General features: G+C 41.1%; 1 protein-coding gene across 4 annotated transcripts in view; it reads right to left on the bottom strand.

Moving 5' to 3' along the window:
* Positions 1-11,075: 11,075 nt before the first annotated feature.
* Positions 11,076-23,241, bottom strand: part of ANAPC4 (anaphase promoting complex subunit 4) — a 40,764-nt gene continuing 28,598 nt past the window's right edge. For 3 of the 4 annotated variants that reach the window (XM_032273541.1, XM_032273545.1, XM_032273549.1), the window contains 11 exons: positions 23,107-23,163; positions 22,739-22,795; positions 20,220-20,313; positions 15,943-16,040; positions 15,302-15,363; positions 15,183-15,221; positions 14,987-15,088; positions 14,109-14,183; positions 13,002-13,175; positions 11,852-11,975; positions 11,076-11,429 (listed from right to left, as the gene is read on the bottom strand). In XM_032273541.1, the coding sequence (XP_032129432.1) occupies positions 11,202-11,429; positions 11,852-11,975; positions 13,002-13,175; positions 14,109-14,183; positions 14,987-15,088; positions 15,183-15,221; positions 15,302-15,363; positions 15,943-16,040; positions 20,220-20,313; positions 22,739-22,795; positions 23,107-23,163 (1,110 nt within the window). In that variant the 3' untranslated portion in view covers positions 11,076-11,201. The other variant, XM_032273554.1, reaches the window with a different exon arrangement.

Genomic DNA, 23,241 nt, shown 5'->3' with positions numbered 1-23,241 from the left:
GTGGTCTCTCTATGTTGCCCAGGCTGGTCATGAACTCGTGGCCTCAAATGCTCCTCCCACCTCATTCTCTCAAAGTATTGGGATTACAAGTATGAGCCACTGCACCCAGCCTTCCCTAAATTTTGTCCCTGCTTCCAACTTAAGACCAACTTGAAAGCAAGCCAGTTAGACACCTGAAACAGTTACATAAGATGCTCCACTTCTAGTTAGAAGCCCAGCTTCCCCAGGCAATCAGCCTCCCATCGTGGTGCATCCGAAGCCTTTCCCCTTTGCCCGTAAAGCTTCTCCACTCTTCTGCATTTGAGTCTCTGCCAAGCGCAAGTGCTGGTGGCTATCTCTTGCTATACAGCAAGCTCTGAATAAAGAGCCCTTGCCTGTTCTCACTTGGTCTTCATTTATTTCCAAAGGGCATCTAACCAAGCATAGGCCCTGATATGGCTTGGCTCTATGTCACCACCCAAATCCCATCTCACAGCTCCCATAATTTCCACGTGTTGTGGGAGGGACCCAGTGGAAGATGTTTGAATCATGGGGGTGGGTCTTCCCTTTGCTGTTCTCATGAGAGTGAATGGGTCTCAGAAGATTCTGATGGTTTTAAAAAACAGGAGTTTCTCTGCACAAGCTCTTTTCTTTGCCTGCTGCCATCCACGTAAGATGTGACTTGCTCATCCTTGCCTTCTGCCATGATTGTGAGGTCTCCCCAGCCATGTGGAACCCTAAGTCCAATTAAACTTCTTTGTTTTGTAAATTGCCCAGTGTCGGGTATGTAAGGACTAATACAGGCTCTCAAAGCCCGGGGCCTGTGTGATCGCACAGATCTGCCATCCGAGACGCTGGTCCTGCAATGAACAGCACAAAAAGCAAAATGCCGCCCTCTGCAGGGAGCGCCAACCACCCTCCAGCCTTGCAAGCCAAGACCCCTGGAATCCCAGGGTCGCCTGATGGGGAGCTTCCCAGACGGCCTCTCTGGAAGGTACACTTTCCTAGCTCCATGCCCAGACTTGTACCACTGGGTCTGGTGGAGTAATGCCTGGCAACCCTCAGGCTCAGCTGGGAAGCCTGTGCTTTGCCTGGGCTTCCTGGATCAAGACATTCTCCACTTCCACCAGTTTGAAACTTGCTATCAACATCTCCCACAAAGTACCCTCAGAATCCCATGTGGCCAAAGCTGTGGGGAGCAGCTCTCTCCTACCTTGGGTGGCTCAGCTCTGTTGATCTGGGCCCAAGAGCTGGGGAGGCTGCGGCATTGGCCAGCTGGGGGATAAAGGTAGACTTCTCAGGCACCAGGGGGTACTAGAGCTTCCAAACAGGATGCAGGGTGTACAGACCTCATCAGTGCCAGGAGCAGGGCTGCCCACAGGGCACAGATATTAGTGAGGATCTATAACCGGGCACCTCGGGGCGCCTGCCCTCAACTTAAGGAGTTCACATCCCAAAGGGGAAATGTGCCTTATATACAACTAAACGGAACAGGTGGTATATGTCAGAAATGTATAGCATATGACAGAGAACGTAGACCCCACTCCTCCCTAGCTGTGTGACCTTGGGCAAGTTACCTAACTTCTCTGTGCCTCTTTGTCCTCCTCAGCACAAAAGGATCAATAATACTTTCTCCTCATGGAGGGTGGGGTGGGGGCAGCGAAACAAGTAGTAAACCTGGAGTGTATCTAGCCTAGGACTTTACCACGGTCAGGACTTAGTGAACACGTGGGTTACGTCAGAACTCCGTGGAGGCACAGATGACAGCTAGTCAGGGGCTGAAGTGGGGAGGCGCTCGGAGGAGTGAGGGGAGGCTGTGAAAAAGCATTTCAATTGGACTCTGGGGCCGACAGAGGGAAGGCAACAACAACAAATGCTTCTTCCAGTTTAGGTGGACACATTTCACATACTTCCGTCTTGTTTTGACCCAGAGAACACAACCTGTTTCTTTTGTAAAGATTTGCATAATGTCTTCCACTCAACCACTTTCTGGCAGTAAGCCATCAGCCTTCCCTTGGCTTATGGAAATACGCTGGACCAGGTAGTTTGTATCACTTAACTATTGCCTAGCCCAGAGCAAATCTAGTTGTAAATTAGCATTACATTTAATGAAACATAAATGGGCCCTTGCAATAACTTTGACACTTTATAGGGAGTGAAAAGTACTGGACTAGAAATTTGAAAGATCTAAGGCTGATGTTTTAACTGCATTGCTGAGTTGATTTGCACATTTGCTCCTTCAATTTCCAACTCTCAAATGGAAACTAAATTATTATATTTCCTATTCCATCCCAAGACTGTTTCACCCCATCAAGTCCCTTTTATATCTTGGATGGATAAATAGGGTACTTGGCTTGTGATGCTGTATTTGGTATAGAGGCACTTATTTTCTTGACACTGCATTACCATAGTTCCTAGATCCCAATTAATGGACCAATGTGTGTTATGCTGGTCTGTATTTCACAGTCACATGGTATTCCTCGTTCAGGACTTAGCATTCTCTGATTTTTTAAAATAGTTTTTCTATTGCAAATGACAAATTTGCCATCTGCTTCACCCATGTATTCATTCTTAAGATCATTTCTCTTCCTCTCCCAAGTGCACCATCTCCCCTGGAAGCTTTACCCAATGGAAGTCTGTAGACCAACAAAATGCAAAATCATTCTGTAAAATTGGGAGAGGGGACAAAAAACATGGCAAAAATACAGTAGGAGGCTGGGTGTGGTGGCTCTCACTTGTAATCCCAGCACTTTGGGAGGCCAAGGCGGGAGGATTGCTTGAGTCCAGGAGTTCGAGAACAGCCTAGGCAACAAGCAAGACCACATCTCAACAAATTTTTTTTTTTAATTAGGCAAAGTGGCACACAGCTATAGTCCCAGCTAATTAGGTGGCTGAGGTGGATGCTGCTGTGAGCTGAGATCACACCTGGGTGACAGAGCAAGACCCTGTCCAACACACACACACACACACACACACACACACACACGAGTGGGAAATCTCCCTTCTTTTCACCTAGTGAGCTGGTAGCCTCTCTGGGGAGAGTGCAGCTCTGTCTCCATGAGACCTTAAGACACGCAAGAGATCTCTTAAGGTGTCCTGCCTGGCCAACATGATGAAATTCCATCTCTACTAAAAAGACAAAAATTAGCTGGGCATGGTGGCTGGCACCTGTAATCCCAACTACTTGGGAACCTGAGGCACAAGAATCACTTGAATCCAGGTGGCAGATGTCATGAGCCAAGACTGCGCCACTAACTACACTCCAGCCTGGGTGACAGAGTGTGACTCTGTTTCAAAAAAAAAAAAAGAGATCTCTTAAGGTGACAAAGGACGCAAAAGTAACACTGGCTTTGCACAGTGTTACTGCGCTGTCTTGGAGGGAAACACACTAAACTACAGGATCAGAAGCCCAGGTTCTGGTCCCAGGTCTACCACACGTCATTCCCATGTCAGTAGGGGAAAAGCACGGCTCCGCACGGCCCGTTTCCGCAGAGCTGACGGTGGCTAGGAATACAGGGGCTCTAGCAGAACACAGCTCATCATGAATGCAAGCCTGGCCATCGCTGCTGGCCTGTACCACACAGACACTCCGGCAGTTGTGCCACTGCAGGAAGACGCGGCTCAGTGAGCGTGGCCTCGGGCGAGGCAGCTGCTGGCAGAGAGATCCAGAAAGACAGCATGTGTGGGGGCTGAAAGCATGGGTCCTGCGGCCAGACTGCCTGGCTTCCCACCCAGTCCCACCCTGCTGCCCGTGTGATTCCTGTGGACAACTTAGTGAACGTCTCTTGGCCTCAAGTTCTTCATCTGTGAAATGATAATAATAATAATAGCACTTACCTTGTAGGACTGCGAGGAGGTTTAGATAAGGTATGCATGGAACGTTCTTGGCATGATTTCTGGCTCTTACTAAACAATCATGCTAGCAGTGATCTGGAGTCAGACCACCTGTTTTGCATCTGGGCCCTTCCACCTACTAGCTGTGTGATTTGGGACATGTCAAACCAAATCTCTCTCAACATTTCTGTAAAATAAGATGAGCAATCCCTTCATTGCAGAGTTAGCTGTTCAGAGAATTCTGTGAGAATGTGTGTAAAAAGCACCTTGCAATCTCACCCATGCTATTTCTCTTCCACAACCAATTCTGCATAGGAGAACCTTAAAAAACCAGATGCAGACAGGAAGAGTATGGGGGAGGGCGGAGGCAGGTGCAGGGACAGACACTTTGATCATGAGCCTCTTGTCTGGCCCCAAGCACACAGGAATTTCACGTACAATTTCATGAACAATTTGGCAGCTCCAAAGGCGCCCAGGTCCAGCTGGGTCTGGGCCCTCTGGGGCTGCAAAGGAGCAAGCTGAAGCTCAGTGCCAACTCCTAGGGGCCTGGTCACCGAGGCCAAGCTGAGGCTGGCCTGCCTCATTCCCCAAATGGCCAGAGGTGCCTGGACTGGGCAGTTCCCCTTAAGAAAATCTTCAGACCACTCAGGAAAGGCTTCGTGATATGGACCACATTGGCCCAGGGCTGGGAAGGCCCTGAACTGCACCTTCACACAGCAGGAGGCCGACTGTTGAGTCCGTCTCACCTCACCCAGCCTCCTGACCTGGACTTGGAGCAGGGGCTCGCTCAGGCCCACTCTCCCACACAGTCATCTTGGGCTGCCTCCTCCCTGTGCCACACACATAACTGACCAGCAGGGCACTAAAGACAAGATTAGGCAGGAAAGCAACCGTAAACATCCGCTTCCTAGAACACCTGGGATTGCTACTGATTCCACATTTAAAATAATCAGAAATGACCTGCTTTGGGGTTAAAAAGAAAGGAAGAAAGGAGGCCAGGTGTGGCAGCTCACACCTGTAGTCCAAGCGCTTTGGGAGGCTGAGGTGGAAGGGTGGCTTGAGCACAGGGTTTCAAAACCAATCTGGGTAACATGGCAAGACCCCCTCACTACAAAAAAAAAAAAAAAATTAGCCAGGGGTGGTAGGCACCCGTCATCTGAGCTCCTCGAGGATTGCTTGAGTCCAGGAGGTCAAGTCTGCAGTGAGCTGTGTTCATGCCACTGCACTTCAGCCTGAAGCCTGAGTGACAGAGCAAGATCCTGTCTCAAAAAAACAAACCACCACCAGAGCCCTTGGTCTTAAGTCCCAGGTGTGAGGAGTACTAACCTACAGTTAACAGGGATTAAAAGGCAGTGGCCATGCCTGCAGGTTGGCTTTAGTGTTTTTATCCTGTTCTATGTCCTTTCTAAAAACGGGTGTCTGTTAGGAGCCCCCCAGGGCAGTCCAGTCCACCTGGGCTTAGATCCCAGCCTTGCTACTTACTAAGTGACTAGGAAGGTGCCTGACCCTCCTCTGGGCCTTTCAAGGTACCTAGGGTCTTAGAAGCACAGATGGTTTCTCCTTTCCCTCTTGATCCCCCACTGACACCTCCTCATTCACTGGTGACCTCAGGACCCAACTCACTGTTATCATCTCCAGTTTTTTTTTTTTTTGCAACTTTTAACAGCCAAGGAGATAAGCCTTCCAAAACCCTGGCCGCTCAGCTCTGAATCTACTTGGCTGCAGTGACTTTCTCCTTCACACTAACAGCAGCTGCCGACCTTCATGGTTATACCTGTCATCAGAGACTTCACCACCTCCCTACGACTGCCAGTGTCCCGTCTCTGGTCACAGCCTCTCTCTTTCTGTCCCTGTAATTCTAAAACTCCACAATTCTCTCACTTTCCAAACTGCTGACACTATGGCTATTAACAACCGTCCCCACTTACACGCGAACACCCCCTACTAGTCTTAAGCCTTGTGGTAACGGTTTGACAAAAACCCCCCATCTCAGGTTAAACCCAACGTGCCAAAGAATCCATCCCCACACCTGAGGTGGAGAAAATGACACCATTAATTGGACTCACTTTACATTTATTTTTATTGTTCTCCTTTTAACCCCACATGAACCATGGATGCCAACACTTCTCAGTTCATTCACTTTCCAATCAGAGGCACCTACTTTCTACCTCTCCTCTCCTCTCCTCATCGCTCTCCATAGAGACCCGAACACTTCTCTCCGAGCGAAAAATGCTGCATCTGCCACCGGGTGCTGCACCCGCCAGCATCCAACCCCACAGACTCCCACTAGGATGGAAGTCATGTTCTGCCCTAAGCCTGATCCCTGCGTTGGTCACTGGGCTCTACCCCTTTTGGCCTTCTCAAGAATTTCATTTACCCTACAGTGGTCAATTTCTCCCTCTTTGGTGGATCACTCGTATTGATGAATAAAGATGCCTAGTATCATCCATCTTTTTAAAAAAGTTCTCTGATACATGTCCCTCCCCTGCCACCACTTCATCTCTGTGCCCCTCAGCAACATCCTCCAAGAGTTGCCTCCATTTGGCCTCCACTGCCTCACCTCACATCTACTCCACACCCATTCCAATAAGGCTTCTGTTCTCAACCCACCTCCAAGTTTCTATCAGGGTCACCAATGACATGCAGCTTTTCAGAGACAACAGGAATTTTCCATCCCACGCTTTCTCCACAGCATCTGACCTGCCTGACTACTCCAACCTAAAGGGTGTCCACCGAACCAGTCACTTGGGTCCTCCTGCCACCTGGGCCATTTAGCGTCCTCCTTCTTGAGTGGAGAAAATGACCCCACACCTGGCAGGGCCCCAGAATGATGGTCTCAGCCCCTTTGCTATCCACACTCTGCTGCTAGATCTTAACCTTCTGTCACAAGAGAACAAGGACTATTATATACATACATACAGACTTATATACACACACACACGTGTGCATACATGACACACACACATACACATATACACACATGTATATATGACAAAAAATGTCACACACATATGCAAATTATCATATATTTGAAAAAAGTTACACCTTTTTTTTTGTGATAAAATCTGTCACCCAGGCTTTGTGGGTGTCGCCCAAGCTTGTGCAGTGGCACAATCACAGCTCACTGCAGCCTCGACCTCCCAGGCTCAATGGACCCTCGCACCTCTGCCTCCTGAGTAGCAGGCGTGCACCACCATGCCCAGCTAATTTTTGTATTTCATAGAGACGGGCTTTGCCATGTTGACAAAACTCCTGGGCTCAAGCAATCTACCCACCTCGGCTTCCCAATATATTGGGATTATAGGCATGAGCTACCATACCAGGCCCATATGTATTTTAATCTTTGAATCTCTTCCTGCAGCCATTAGGCAGGACAAAGTAAGTGGTAGAAGGGAAAAAGGGAAGTAACATATTCTCAAGGTTAGAAAGTTTTGCAGTATCATGAAAATGCTGACAATCACAAGGATCATTTATAGCAAGCTGGCCACTCCTCCAGGTTGGGCTCCACCTAGTTTTACTATCTGAACAGTGGACAGAAATATCATTTGAAAGAGTATTCACTCTGTAATAGGAGTCAGGAATGCAGAAATGAAGAAAAACAGCCCCTAAAGTTTTTGGTCATAAATCTGCTGGCAGGAGGCACAAACAACAAACTTGTCTTCTTGTTTCACTGCTTAGAACATAACAAGTCGGTAAACATCAGTTTCACTTACAGTCATGTTGCGGGACAGATTTATCATCCATAGCGTGATAACTACACATTACACCTCATCTCGAGCAGTGAGTTCAGTCTGACTGCACGCACGAGAGGAAAGGTGACATTTATGAACTGGAATGGCTGATTACCAGCATAGCGCATACATACCCAGCCATCTCCCACTTGGCTGAACATAGTCCTGTTAGGGCTGAAATGCGGCCCCAAGGGATTCGTTGCTACAATGCTGCAGTGCACAGAGGGAGTTGGGGTACAATTATGCTCACCATCGTTTAAACAGATTTATTGAAGTGTGAGCAATTTGCATGTCTAATTAACCACCAGTCAGGGTCATTTTTAAAGAAAAAAATACATCAGTTTTCATTGAATCCAAGGGAACAGCTTATGAACCTCCAACTAAAAAATTATAAGCGTCTAATTTCTAAAACACAGCTTTCACAGAAAAATAATGGTTCTCAACTTTAGCGGGTGTACGAATGATCAAGTGAGTTGGTTAAAAATGTTGGCCTCACCCTCAGATTCTGACTGAGTAGGCTTCGGGTAAAATCCATGCATTCTTAATCAGTGGCGCTAGCAATTCTGATGTACCAGTGCATGCTTCATGAGAAACCCTGGTCTAGAAACTGTCATTTGCTCGGAACAAGAAAAAAAGGGGAAAGTAAGCATCAGCTGTCAACCATATTAATAAATCATTTCCCAGAATCATTTAGTAATCGAGTGTCTGAAGTAAATATTCCTCATAAGAGATCACTTCTATGCTAATATGTTACATGCTCTTACGAGGTTTTTGTGATCTTAGTATAATCCTAGGAACAATCACGATCTCCTTGTGCTCAGGGAGGACTAAAAATACCACGCTTGATAGTCAACTGGATGGTCTAGTAAATATGAACTGTAGATAATCGCCACAACATCGCAACTTAAAGAGGTGGGAAAGAAACTGATTTGCTCCTGCTGAAATCATGCAACCTATGATTTCAATTCTAGCATCCTTCAGAAAGAAGTGTTTACACATGTCTGCTTGCCGGACTTCCCTCAAGAATGAAAAATGTTTACATCAACTCAGATATATATAAATTCCCCTAGTTATGGCATCATAAACTCCAGGCTATACCGTAATAGTTTTCTTCACATTTACATTCAAATGTTCCTAATTAAGACAGAATGTTTTAGCATTTTGCTAAGTGTAAAATTTTTATATTGGAAAAAAAATCAAGAACACAACCAAAAAAAAAAAAAAAAAAAAAAAAAAAAAAAACAAACCCTACTAAGCCAGAGAGTTAGAAAGACTACTATTATAGTCCTATCAAGAGTTTAAGTCTCTAAAAAAAGTCAATACAATATATCTCAGCAAAAAGGAGGATAGAATATTGTAAATAGAAGTGCTAATCTTTATTGGGTATCTCACACGTGCCAACCACAATAAGTATCCCTCATTAGTCCATAAACCCTGAGAGAGGCACTCAATTACCCCACTTTACAGAGCCAAGGTGCCAAGATCCACAAAAACCAGGACCTGGAGGCTCCTCTTCCCAGGGTCCTCACATCCCCACCCTTCATCTGCCGCTCACTAAATTCAAAGCTCAAATTTAACATCTGCAGCTAAACATACTAAAAGTAGCAGTATATAATGATCAAATTGGTTCTACATTGTAAAAGCAAGGTGTCTATATCGTACGCTGTGCCAAAATATCTCATGTACCCCATAAATATGTACACCTACCATGTACCCACAAAAATTAAAAGATTATTTTAAAGTAAAATGTCCAATGGTGTCAAAAACTATTGCACGTATCTAAAAATACAATAAAATTCTCTGCTCTATGCATCTTACTAAAACTTTAAGAGATTCAGATGTCAATTTAAGCTTTTTCACTTTAATACAATTCTAGTTCCTAAGTATTTGCTACACATATTAAAAGCATTACTGAAAAACCAATTCTCCCATATTTTATACCTATGCTGAAACCACAGAAAGCAAATGTGTATCAAAAAATCTTTATAAATCTAACACTGAGGTCACAAAGGACAAATTACTAACTAAAAAAGAATTGGTTGCTGATTGTGAAACTGTCATTCTTTCTAAGAACAGGCTATAATTATTGGTTCCTAGAATCCATTAAAACTTCTAAATGCTATGGTAAGTTTGCACAATGCATTCATTCTAAAAACGCTCTACATACCCACAACCTATTATTTTTCGGCAATGTCATCTGACAGTTCACTTTCTTACTCACAAAAGCTAATTGAAGACATTCTGCACTACCTCAGGCAATGCCCAACCATCAATAAACATTTACATAAATTTGCTAATCAAGTTGAAGACCTATCATATGCAAGGCTGCAGACCAGTATACAACCTCCTGATCACAGTCCTAAATACTATGTCATACAACAGTGGCTTCCACTGGTACCCTGGACTACCTAGAGAGACAACCACCTATTAAACAGACAAATGACACAGCAACCCTGCAGTTACCCATTCATTTGGTTATAGTATATCCTCCTGCCTAAAGATATTTGAAGCTTTAAAAAGTGATTGTCAATGAGCTGACACTGGAATTCATATATTAAATGGAAACCCTTTGAAAGTCACATGAAAACAGTCTTCTACTTTAGGAATGAGCAGTAGGAAATCAACAGTAACTTATCTGCACTAATGCTAGGTTAACATTTAGTTGACCCATATTTCTCACACTCCTAAGGGGTCAACCAGACAGACAGCTACTGTATGTCCTTGACCAAGTCTTAGATGCTTAGATGGCACTGCTGATGCAAAGAACTCAGTGCTCAAATGCAAGGACAGAATAAGAAAAGATAACCACGTAGGTGTCAAGCAGTGTGTATGTTGTCTAAATCATAAAAGACAGGATCCATCCTTTGGTTTAGCATTACAGTAAATCAGTATAATGTGTTCTGAAAACATAATTTTAAAATCACTCTGGAGGCCCAAAATGAACTAGAAGAGGAGATGGAAAAATAGAAATGTTATCTATAATTTAAAAATACTAAATGCATTAAAATTTCCAGTGATGAATGACTATTTCAATGTAATTTCTTCCTGATATACTAACAATTCCTGATACCTACCCTTTTGACAGAAAAGATTACGCTTTTTCTTCACATTCAATTTGTTCTCTTTCTTTCTTTCTTTTTTGAGACAGAGTCTCACTCCATCACCCAGGATGGATGGAGTGCAGTGGCATGATCTCGGCCCACTGCAACCTCTGGTTCCCAGGTTCAAGCGATTCTTGTGCTTCAGCCTCCCAAGTAGCTGGAATTATAGGTACGTGCACCACACCCAGCTCATTTTTGCATTTTTAGTAGAGACAGGGTTTTGCCATGTTGGCCAGGCTGGTCTTGAACTCCTGACCTCAAGTGATCCACCCACCTCAGACTCCCAAAGTGCTGAGATTACAGGCATGAGCCACCACGCCTGGCCCTGTTTCTTTAAGCACTAGTTCTGCACACAGCATTAAAGAGAAATCTCAGCAAAAATAAAGTCTATCACAGTGACTATATCACTAAGAGAATATGAAGCAGAATATGAAAAAATAAAATTTACTGTTTATTTCTTTGTTACACAAAGAAAATTAAAGGTGGTCCAAGACATCTCAGTCCATCTCCTAAGTCCTTTTGGCCATAATCACACACACAGTAATAGCAAGCCAGATTACGAATCCAGCTCAGGGTCAAGTTTTTCCACTTTAATGACTATCTCTGGAGCTAAAGCAGCAACACCGGCTTGTTGGTTCTCTGCCTCCGACTCCGACAGCACCTCTTCCTTTATTTTCACAGGCTTATTACTGGCCTCCTCCTCTTCATCTGAAGACTCATCGAGCTCCCATTCATCATCTATGTCCATTTCAAATACTCTCACATGACGAAGATTGGAGCTTAACTGAAAAAAAGGCCATAGAAGCATTTTTAAATTAATGGCTTAATTAACATATTATATATAAGGAATTAGAAATCAGAAGCCTGAATCAAAGAATGGTTTATGGGAAAGTTCTATTTCCATTAATTTACAACAAAATCAATAAGCTCAGCTTCCATTTTGTATAAAAAGATCTCCACATAATAACAGTAGCAATTTTGTGAGATTAAAATCTAGAATTATTATTAACTACTTAGGAAGCTTTATCAGAACAAGAGAACTAAATAGCTAAGGCCGCCACAGGATCCTAATCAATGCAAGCTATAAATCACAGTAAAAATACTGGCACAGAAGGATCTTATCTATCACGTATTTGATGAAGGTTCCAAAGAAGCCATGTTACTTCTTGCTATTTCTTAGTTGCTGAATGATCTGGAAACACTTACCACACAGGATACTTTTCGAAAACCATTCCCAGCAACATACTGTGCTTTCATACTTTCCAGCAATCTCCAGTGCTTCTCGAAATGCAAGGTACGGGTGGGAATGGCACTACATTGTTCATCTAGCCTGAAGAGGGGAAAAAACCAACCCAGAAATGAAAAGTCGATCTTCTCCTCCCTAGTTTACCACAGGTGGTATTAGGATCAATTATAGTTCTGATTTCTACTCATACTCCTATTTCCAATATAATTTTAGCAACCATTTAAAAAAAAAAAAAAACCCGTGATATAATACTCTATTAAAAATTTCATATTCTATATTTTGGCTGGGCATAGTGGCTCATGTTTATAATCTCAGCACTGTACGAGGCCAAGGTGGGAGGACTGCTTGAATACAGGAGTTCAAGGCCAGCCTGGGTAAAGTAGTGAGACCCCATCCCTGTAAAAGATTAAAATTAGCCACGCAAGGTGGCACATGCCTGTAGCCCGGAGGCTGAGGCAGGCGGGTCACCTGGGCCCATGAGTTTGAGGGCACAGTGAGCTATGATCGCATCACTGCACTCCAACCTGGGTGAAAGAGAGAGGCCCTGTCTCAAAAAAAAAAAAAAAAAAAAAATTAAGAAATTAAAATAATGTAATTCCAAATAGGCAGAATATCATCTTAGCAAAGTTTCTGACTCCCTTTCAAAGAAAGCAAATGGATACATTTTTAAATTAGAGAAGAGATCTGCTTACTTAAGTCTCAGTCAATTAAAGCCATCTCTTGGTAGTGACAGTATATTTCCCACATGGGTACTGCAGTCTTAATTCTGGAGGGAAAATACTGAAGGCAAATCCAAAATAATTCCAATCAACTAGTGTTAATGCTCTCCTTGAAAATGTAACTAAAAGAAGTCCCATTCTCCACTCCAAGTAATTCCCCACCTTGATTCCAGCAGATACTTCTTGATTTGCCAGTAAAGCAAAGGGACAAAAAAAGCTATTAAGGCCAGCATATTTTGAACAAAAAACGGGAGCACTTCTGCGCAACTACCTCTCTGGTTATCCCTAGTAACAAAATAACCATTATCTATCAAAACTAAAAGGTTAGAATTTATAATGTGCATTAAAAAACATTTAATTGTAATATCAGAAAGACAGTTTTACTAGTTACCTTGTAGAATAAGTCCCAGTGAACTGATATTCTGCAGAATCTTCACTGTTATATACTAAAGACAAAGGCAGCTGGACCAAGAGTCTATCTCTTCCTTCACGTCCGATAGTGTCTTTAAGAACTACCGTTACAGTTTCATCATCATAAAACTGTGCATCTAAACAACTGTAGATGCTAGAATTAAAATAAGTTTTGTTATATCAAAGATGGTCATGACTACTGAGAAAATACTGTATGCATACTATACTGGCAGCAAGCAGAAAAACAATTGAAAAACTAAGTGACATTCTGTACAATAACATTTAAAATATGCCATTGGTTTGTATTAAACTCAATTACTTTTTGCACTGATTATTCACATATATAATTAGATCTTAAAAATGGGTAATCATGACCCCCCAGAATCTGTGAAGTTGTTTCAGTTCTAGAAAACCCTTGACTATCAATGGTTAGGCCTTAAGCCTGTGGAAATTCTATGAATGACACCTTACATACACATTCAGCAAAGAGAGTTGACTAGACTGAAAAAAATAAGATATAACATACGAAAAATAGGCACAGCAACTCCAAAAGTTTATCATAAAAAAAAATTTCTTTTACATGAGGGAAAAAAGTCAGAAATAAGATCAGCCTGTGATTAGTCAGTTCTTTCCCTTGCGAAGCCTTGGGGATGGCTTAGGTACTGTTACCTGTTTGAATCCTGAGAAAATCTCCGATCACTGAGAATGGCATCGCCTCATATTTTTTTGATCCTAACAAGTATTTCGGCTCCGTAGGCCATCTGCCCACTGGAAGCACATTACTTTCCTTGCCAACAGGGAGCTCAGAAGTAGTAATTATAGGAAACCATATGACATAAACTCCTGCAGGGCAGTAAGGTTCTATTCAATCATAAGTCAAATCATTCTCTATGTATAAATACAAAGAATCCTGCCTTCTACGTTGGAAGTGATGACAAAGCCCTTTTGCCTATATTACCACCATAACTGAGTCTGATCACATTCCCAAACATATACACACATACATGCATGTACATTTCATCCAAACAGAAACATATACACATATCATATGTATCTACATTTCAAGCAAACAAGATGCAAGACTTACCTTCTTCTAACTTTTTCCGTTGTGGCATATGTAAAGCTCCCAAATTTAATAGCAATTAGTCCATTACTTACAGATCTTAAAGAAAGAAGGGAGAAAGAGACTTTGTAGAACAACCTCGGTAGTCAATAATCTAAATGCTTAAAAGAACATGATTGTCAGGCTCAGTACATTTACCTAATCCCAAATCTCAGACCAAAAACACCACTGTCCTTCTCTAGAACACTGAGAACTAGCTTAAACGCCTAGACAGATAAAGCAACTTGGTTTAAAATCATACAGTCACCAAAGTAGATAGATAACTTAGCCAGAGATAATTTGGAATAGAAATAACCAAATTCTTTTTGGTTACATCTTGGTCTCAACATTTTCTTCAAATTCAGATTTAAAACCATTTTTAAGATACCAATGGCATTCTAAATATGATTTATTTTTCAGAACTTTTATTTTGAATTTCAAAGTAAGTCTCTGTTAGGCAAGGCTTCTTTTTTAATGAAAAGTATACTTAGCCCTAGGCAAAAATCACTTCTAGAAGGCAGCCACTTTTAGAAGTTTATGACTTCTAAAATGTTACTTTAACTTTTTGGAAGTTTTTAACTTCTAAAAAATGAGATATAATATCCTGAGTTTTCTGCTGTCATATTTTTCCTAACTCTAAAGAAAAGTCCTACACACAATGATTATATGCCAATACAAAATTAACCTACAAGATTACATAACTTCCTAATTCCGTGTTACCATCTTAATTAGATGAAAACTAACAATTAAATGACAAATCTAAAAGTAGCAAAGTAGTTTAAAATCTGAAATGCTGGAAGGCTGTATGCGTCATTCTGAATAAAATCTTATCTCTTTGATTCAAACCTCAGATTAATACTTACTGAGAAATATCGGTATGTCTCCTTAAGATGCACATTTTATAAAGTGAATCTTCTAGAATAGTAAAAAGAAGATAATGTAGATTTGAAGTTTTATTATTCCACCTAAGAAAAAAAATTGTCATAACGTTTTTTAACTGTTGATGGCTAAAACAAAATTGTGTTGTTCACGCAAGATAGGGAAGAAATACACACTTACAGAAAAGGAAATTTGAACAATCTACGTGCAGAGTCTTCACTAAAATAAAATGGAAAAAGAGATGAGAAAAATTTAAATGGGCTGCTGAATTACACCACCCAATAGGTAAACAGGATTACCTTCTGGTATCTCTATACAATGGAATACAGATTGCTTGATTCATCGATTTCCCAATTACATCCTATATAAAATAAGATTTTAAAAAATAATTAAATCATTTATACGCACACAGATACTCTACAGAAAGTGACTGACCATCACTCTTCGAATGTAGTAAAAAATCGCCTGTATCGGCAAACCTTTATGAGAAACTTTAGTGACAGTTTTAACAAGTGAGGAAAAAGAAAATTCTGAGCTGAAAAGGACCTTGGAGCTAAGCCCAGGGCAGGTTTAAGACCTCCCCCTCTAGTCTCATAACAACCCTTCACTCGCAGCCTTTAGTAGTAAACATGAGAACACAACAGCTCTGTAACTAAGACTGTTTACAATGAATTTCTTCTGAGAACAAATAAAATACTCAAGATGCCAACACCTTTAGTAATCTTTATATACACACACACACACACGTGTGTGTGTAAGAAACTAACAAGTTAAGAGTATTAGGTTGAACCACACGAAATTGTACTTTTGTTAGTCAAAAACAGTTGAATATCAACACTTTCATAGTTCATTCTAAAAATTAAGATCATTTACATAAGTGAGCCACATGCTGTAGTCACTATTGCTCCTACACAAAGACATGCATTTCTTTCAAACTTACTGCTGGCTTTTGTAAACACTGATCAATAATGTTCTCCATCCGCCTTTTCACAAAATGCAATGATTTTCGAGGATAGTAAGGAAACAGCAAAGGACTTTCTGGTTTCAAACAAAAACAGAAACAAAAATAAAAGAAGCTATAGCAAACTTACAATTAGAAGAAAATAATCTGCTGTTAGAGCCAGTCTGCACAGTTTATCTCAAGATAGAATTTGCACTGACCACTTCACTGGATTTTCACACAGCCTCATTAAAACGACCATGGCCTTCTGCCTTTCACCAAACCCCACGGACAGCTCACTAAAAACCACCTCACTTAGTACAAGCTTAGACTCACCAGAATCCAACTATATGTTTCTGCTGGCTACAAGAAGAATGGAACGATTTGGGAACCATCAAATAGATGAGGAAATAAAGTTCATTCTTCTCTTCTTTGCCACAGTGAAATGACAGTAACAGTCCAGCACTGTTTTGTAAGTCTCAAAAACAGGAGGCTGGAAACTAGCTCTATATAAATAAGCTCTTTACTTTTTAAAAGGCTACTTTACCAGGAGAAAATAATATGTAATTCAGCACTTACTGACATCTGCTGTGCTAGGTTTTTTTTTTGTTTTTGAGACGGAGTTTCGCTCTTGTTACCCAGGCTGGAGTGCAATGGTGCAATCTCGGCTCATCGCAACCTCCGCCTCCTGGGTTCAGGCAATTCTTCTGCCTCAGCTTCCTGAGTAGCTGGGATTACAGGCACGTGCCACCATGCCCAGCTAATTTTTTGTATTTTTAGTAGAGACGGGGTTTCACCATGTTGACCAGGATGGTCTCGATTTCTTGAGCTCGTGATCCACCCGCCTCAGCCTCCCACAGTGCTGGGATTACAGGCTTGAGCCACCGCGCCCGGCCTGCTGTGCTAGGTTTTTAAAAATAATCTATTTTTTTAATTGCTTATAACAGCCATATGAAGTAAACACCATATTCTCCAATTTACAGATGAAAAAAATGAAGCTTAGCAGGTTTAGGCAATTGCCCAGTGTGAAAATAACTAAGTATCTAGATTATCAATCAAGCCCAAATCTGACAAATGCCCACCCTCTTCCACTGTGCTTTGTAGGCCTTCTCTTAGATAAAGCCATGCTGGATAAAATGAACTGTAATCACATAAACATTTTAAGTTTACCAGGTGACAGATGCTATGGTATCACAGAAAGACACTGATCTTTGTTTCCACTTTCTAGAACAGAGCTTCAAGCTTTTGGGATTTCCTGAGTGATAAAGATTATAGGAACACCTTTTTTCTTTTTGTTGTGTGCTTTTTTTTTTGGATGCAGTGTTGTTCTGTTGCCCAGGCTGGAGCGCAGTGGTGTGATCTTGGCTCATTGCAACCTCTGCCTCCCAGATTCAAGCAATTCTCCTGCCTCAGCCTCCCAAATAGCTAGGACTACAGGTACAAGCCACCATACCCAGCTAATTTTTGTATTTTTAGGAGACAGGGTTTCACCATGTTGGCCGGGATGGTCTCAAACTCCTGACTTCAAGTGATCCACCTGCCTCACCCTCCCAAAGTGCTAGGATTACCATCTTTTGTTTTAATGAGGCAACTCTTGGCTGGCACCTAGATAGCTTTAGGATAGGGGCTGGGTGCCAAAAAGACCAAGCCTTGATTAGAAGTTTGGAACTTTCAGCTCCACCCACCAACCTCCAGGGAGGAGAGAGGGGCTTGGAGGTTGAGTTCAATCATTAATGGGCAAAGACTTCATCAATCATGTCTACATAACGAAACCTCCATCAATACACTGGGACAATGAGTTCAGAGAACTTCCTAGGTGGTGAGCATGTCAAGGTGCTGAGGGAGCATGGAAGCTCTGCACCTTTCCCTCCATACTCTGCCTTATATATCACTTCTCTGTGGCTGTTCCTGAGTCATATTCTTTATAATATAGTGGTGAACATAAATTAAATGTTTCCCTGAGGTTTGTGAGCCATTCTAGCTAAATTATCTAACCTGAAGGGGAGGAAGGCTCTGGGAACTCCTGACTGTATAGCCAAGTCAGACAATAAACATGGATACCCAAGAGATGTGGGTGACCTAGAGACCTGACACCTGATGCGAGGGCAGTCTTGCGGGTCTGCACTCTCATCCTGTGGAGTCTGAGCTAACTGCCTGTAATTAGTGTCAGAACTGAATTGTAGGATACCCTGTTGGTGTCAAAATTGGCTGGTGTCAGGAGGAAAAAAAACTCATTTTGTTATCAGAAACACTAAGTAGAAACTGCTCAGACGGTAGCCAATAGACTGCTTCTGTGTGAAGTGCCAGGCATTAGTCCAGGTGCTTATCTAGGTTAATTATTTCATCTCCACACCAGTTTTTTGAGGGAGGCATTATTATCATCTTCATTTTAAGATGAGAAACTATGGCACAGAGAGTTAGACAACTTGCTCTCAGCTGCGTTACTAGGAAGTAGAGCAGATTCCAACCCAAACGAGCCAGCTTCCATGGCACCAACTTTTACCCAATACACAATAATCACCCACATACCCTAAGAAAGTACACAGATCAAGTATTTAGCACTTGATTTTTGCAGTCTAAGAAAATATTCGCCGATACTTCCTCACTGGGATTCATTACGGAACTCAGTAGTGAGTTCCATTAGGTCTGTAGCTAAGATCAGGCCTTTCTTATTCAGACACATAAGATGTGGGGGTGAAAGAGGGTAGGACCTATTTTTAGCCTGGTAAAGTTCCCTGAATCAATAATAGCCAAAATAGCAACAGGGTCCAGGTGCCACTACTCTTGGTGCACTGCCACCGGCCCTCCCCAGACATCCTGCCTATCCTTGGGCATTCTGATTAAATACAGTAAATGAGTAGCATCTCCTGTACCTGTATCCTCCCTCCATTCAGCAGCTAGCTTGCACCAATGCAGCTCCCTACTGACCTCAAGACTCTCTGGCAATTCAAAATAGGTTCTGCTCTGAAAAAGAATTTAGACTATATGCAAAGTTCTGGGCATCAAAGAATTCTCTCCCTTATTCATTCATTCATAGAAGCAGCAACCAAATCGAAGTGGCAGAAATTACTATAGGCTGAGTTTCACTTACTCAAAATGCTTGGGTCCAGAAGTGTTTTGGATTTATTTTGGATTTTGGAATATTTGGATATATATAATGAGATATCTTGGGAATGGAATTCAAGTCTAAACATGAAATTCATTCATGTTTCATGTACATCTTATACAATATTTTTAATAATTTTGTGCTTGAAACAAAGTCTTGACTGTGAACTGTCATATGAGGTCAGGTATGGCATTTTCCACTTGTGGTGTCATGTTGGTGCTCAAAAAGCTTTCGATTTTGGAGCATTTCAGACTTCGGATTTTTGGATTAAGATGGTCACCTCGTATTGCTGTCTAGTTAAAACCTCAGGCTTTCACATTAACAGAATCCTAGGTCCATCACTAACCAGCTTGTGTGATCTCGGCCTCTCGAACTTTCTGTTTCCTCATTAGTCAATGGGGATGCCAAGTACCTACCCATAGAATCTTGTGAGGATTAAAGCAGGTATTATATGTGTATAGCAGACTAAATACCCCATAAATGTTAGTTACTACCTTAAAGATCAAAGATTGCTAAATGTGGTCAGATTACTCTTTCAGACAGCAAAGGAACACGTGCTTTAAAAATATTTTCACCTAAAACGGTAAAATGTGTTGGCATATTTAATGGGTGCTGTTATGTGCTGCATCCCCAATTATGCTGGACAGCTTTACTGTATTAACACTGACATCCTAGAAAATGAAAGGCATAACAAGTACATGCGTGTGCGCGTGCGTGCGCGCGCGCGCGCACACACACACACACACACACACACACACACACACACAACAACCTGAGGAGAATACAGTTGAGCATCACTGTGCTTTTAGAAGATAATAAATTGAAACTGGCAAAAAAAAGACTTTTCTCACTAGTTGGCTCTATAGTTTCCCCTCAAAATCCCATTTTTTTACAGGATGCAAAACACACACTTATATAAGCATACTTAGGAATAAGCAATCTTATTACGGCATAGTGAACTTCAGAGTGTCTTCAATCTATCATGGTGATGTCATATACTATTGGTTATTTTGCTGATCCTTTAATCAAATAAAAATGGACGCAAAAAATAAGTCTAATAAACTTAGATAAGCGGTCAGCAAGTTTTTAGCCAAACTGTTAGCAGATCTATTCCAGACCTAGTCTTAAGTAAAAATAACCATGCCCAAAATCTGGTTGGTTCATAAAATACCTTTCAGGTAGCTGCTATTTTGAAGAAAGTCATACCACTGGTTTCCTTCTGTGTTAGGGGGTGACACAAGATCATCATCTTCATCTTTCAAGTACTAGAAATACAGAAATAGAAATTTAAGTTTATTCATACCTGAAAGGGAAAATAGAAAAAGAAAGGAAGTAAAAGACAAAAAAAAAAAGAAAAAAAAATTAAGTTTAGTGAATCAAAGAATTTGGGTCTAAAAGCTGTTCATATTTAACACTTTTTTAATTCAATAAGTTACTTTGTTTTATTGCCAAGTCCTCTGAAAGTGCATTACTATTATTCTAAGTGAGGTAGCCAAAATCTGCTATGTGTATGTGGTAGAATAAGCCCTCCATCAGTGTCAGCTAGCTACTATCTTAAAAATCGAAGAAACTGCTGAACAATTTGCAGCTTGTTTAGTCAAGCAACTAAACAGACTGCAAAGTATTAAAAGAGTTATATGTTGTAGATGTAGAGACCACAAATCAAACTTAAATTCTGTTTCTTTTTCATGAGCACATTTTAATTTTACATATGCAAGTTACAAATTAGTTTCACAAGTATCAATTGTCAACATACTGTCCATTCCCTCTATGGCAGTTGTTCTCCAAGTAAGGTCCACAGACTCCTGGGAATCCCCAAGATGCTTTTGGGGACCCACAAGGTCAATACTAGTTTTATAATAATGCAGATGTCACCTGCCCTTTACACTGGTAACATTTGCACTGATGGTGGGGAAAACTGTGACTCAGCCAAGAGTCAAGGTAGTGGTCCCAAATCATACCAGCAGTCACCGTATTATTTTTCTGTCACATACTGATAGTTTCATTTGAAGTCATTAAATTACTGACTTTATTAAGTTTCAACCCTTGAGTACAAAGCTTTAATATTCTGTGTGACAGAATTGAGAGTTATACATAGGTACTTTTGTTACACAAAATATGGTTGTTATTTTGAGAAAAAGCACTTATGTTAAAAGCAAAAATAGGCTGGGCACAGTGGTTCATGCCTGTAATCCCCACGCTTTAAGAGGCCATGGCAGGTATATCACTTGAGCCCAAGAGCTCAAGACCAGCCTGGGCAACATGGCGGGTCTCTACAAAATAGGCAAAAATTAGCTAGGCCTGGTGGTGTATGCTTATAGCCCCAGCTACTCAGGCAGTTGAGGTGGCAGGATCACTTGAGTCCAGGAGGTGGGGGCTGCAGTGAGCAATGATCACACCACTGCAGTCAGAAGACCGACCTTGTCTCAAAAAAAATTGTTTCTGGAAAACCTCATCTGCCCCTGTGTGCTTCACAACACAAGACTTTTCTGAGTGAATTGGTAATGCTATTAATGAAATCTAGCTTATAGTTTGATGAAAGGTGGCAGCATTTAGAACAGCCGCATGACTCACAGAACTGATACTTTCAAAATGACCAAAGCATGATGTTACAAAATTATGCATGGGCAAAAGATCCAAAGTGGGAGGGAGACGAATGAATTTTAATGTAACAGAGTAAAAAACGTTCACTGATGCAATTTTAGATTCCACATTGAAGCGAACCTTTAAGATATAATCACTTGTCCAGATTTGATATAATAAAGCAACATCACAATTATCTGAAAAAGCTAATACCTCTCCCTTTCCATATACACACCTGTGTGAGGACTGATATTATAGAAACAACATATGAAAACAGACTGAATATAGAAGCAGACATGAGAATTCACCTGTTTTCTATTAAGCTGGACATCAAAGAGGTTTGCAAGAATTTCTGAAACATTATCACTATTCACTAAATTGTTATTTTGCAAAATATTATTTTTCATTAAAAATATTTATATTAACATGTAATAGTAAGTGGGTATATTCTATTTTCTTTTTTCCTTTTTCTTTTGCGACTGAGTCTCACTCTGTTGCCTAGGCTGGAGTGCAGTGATGCAATCTTGGCTCACTGTAACCTCCACCTCCTGGGTTTAAGCAGTTCTTGTGCCTCAACCTCCTGAGTAGCTAGGATTACAGGTGTGAGCCACAATGCCTGGCTGGTATATTCTATTTTTGAATGAATTAAGGAATAATTTTTTTATGTTTAATTTTTAATACCTAATCATGCCTATCAGCAACAGATGACAACTCACATAAACAAAAGCTCTTTTCTACTCCTCAGTAATTCTTTTTTTCTGAGATGGAGTCTCATTCTGTCACCCAGGATGAAGTACAGTGGCTTGATCTCAGCTCACTGCAACCTCCACCTCCCGAGTTCAAGGGATTCTCCTGCCTCAGCCTCCTGAGTAGCTGGGATTACAGGTGCCCACCACACCTGGCTTATTTTTGTATTTTTAGTACTCAATGCTTTTTAAAAATGTAAAAGGGTTTTCAGATCAAAAAGTTTAAAAGCTGCTGCTTTTTGGTTATTTTACTAAAAGGGCAGAGCTCCTGTATTACTTGGTATTATATTACTTTCCAGAAACTTTGGATAACAAAGATGAACAACTGCTAAGGTCTATAAAATGAGTTCAAAGCTCATACCTGACCAACTCTTTCAACGTTAAAGTATTTTCCTTTTCGATTATAAAGGTCTGGAGCCTGGAAAAAATAAGCAGAGTTTATTCTTAATTCAGCTCACCAAGAAAAGTATCCTACATTTAAACCCAAAACTTTCCTTTTCAAGAGAGCTGTGAGTGGCAGTTATTCTTTTCTTTTATGGATTGTAAGACACACAAACAAAAGTCTAGTTTATTGACTATGTTTATAAACATAATTAGTTCAACAGTTTAAAAAAAGTAATTGCTACAGACTTCAATTAAATTGAGTTAAATTTAATTGTGTTGTATCATTACCCAGGTTTATTGCAATTATTTTTTTTTAGACTGCATTTCAGAAGACCAACTTCTTACCTCATTGAAATGTTCAGTAAGAAATTCAGCAACAAATGTGATATCTTTCTGAGTCATCTATCAACAAGAGGAGCAAAAAGAAAACAAATCAAGATAAAAGAAAACTGCTCAATAAAAGAAATGGTACATAATAAT

This window comes from Sapajus apella, unplaced genomic scaffold (assembly GCF_009761245.1).
Source record: "Sapajus apella isolate SASKATOON/1434 unplaced genomic scaffold, GSC_monkey_1.0 scaffold5, whole genome shotgun sequence".
Classification (NCBI taxonomy): domain Eukaryota; kingdom Metazoa; phylum Chordata; class Mammalia; order Primates; family Cebidae; genus Sapajus; species Sapajus apella.
This window is presented reverse-complemented; position numbering and strand designations above follow the sequence as displayed.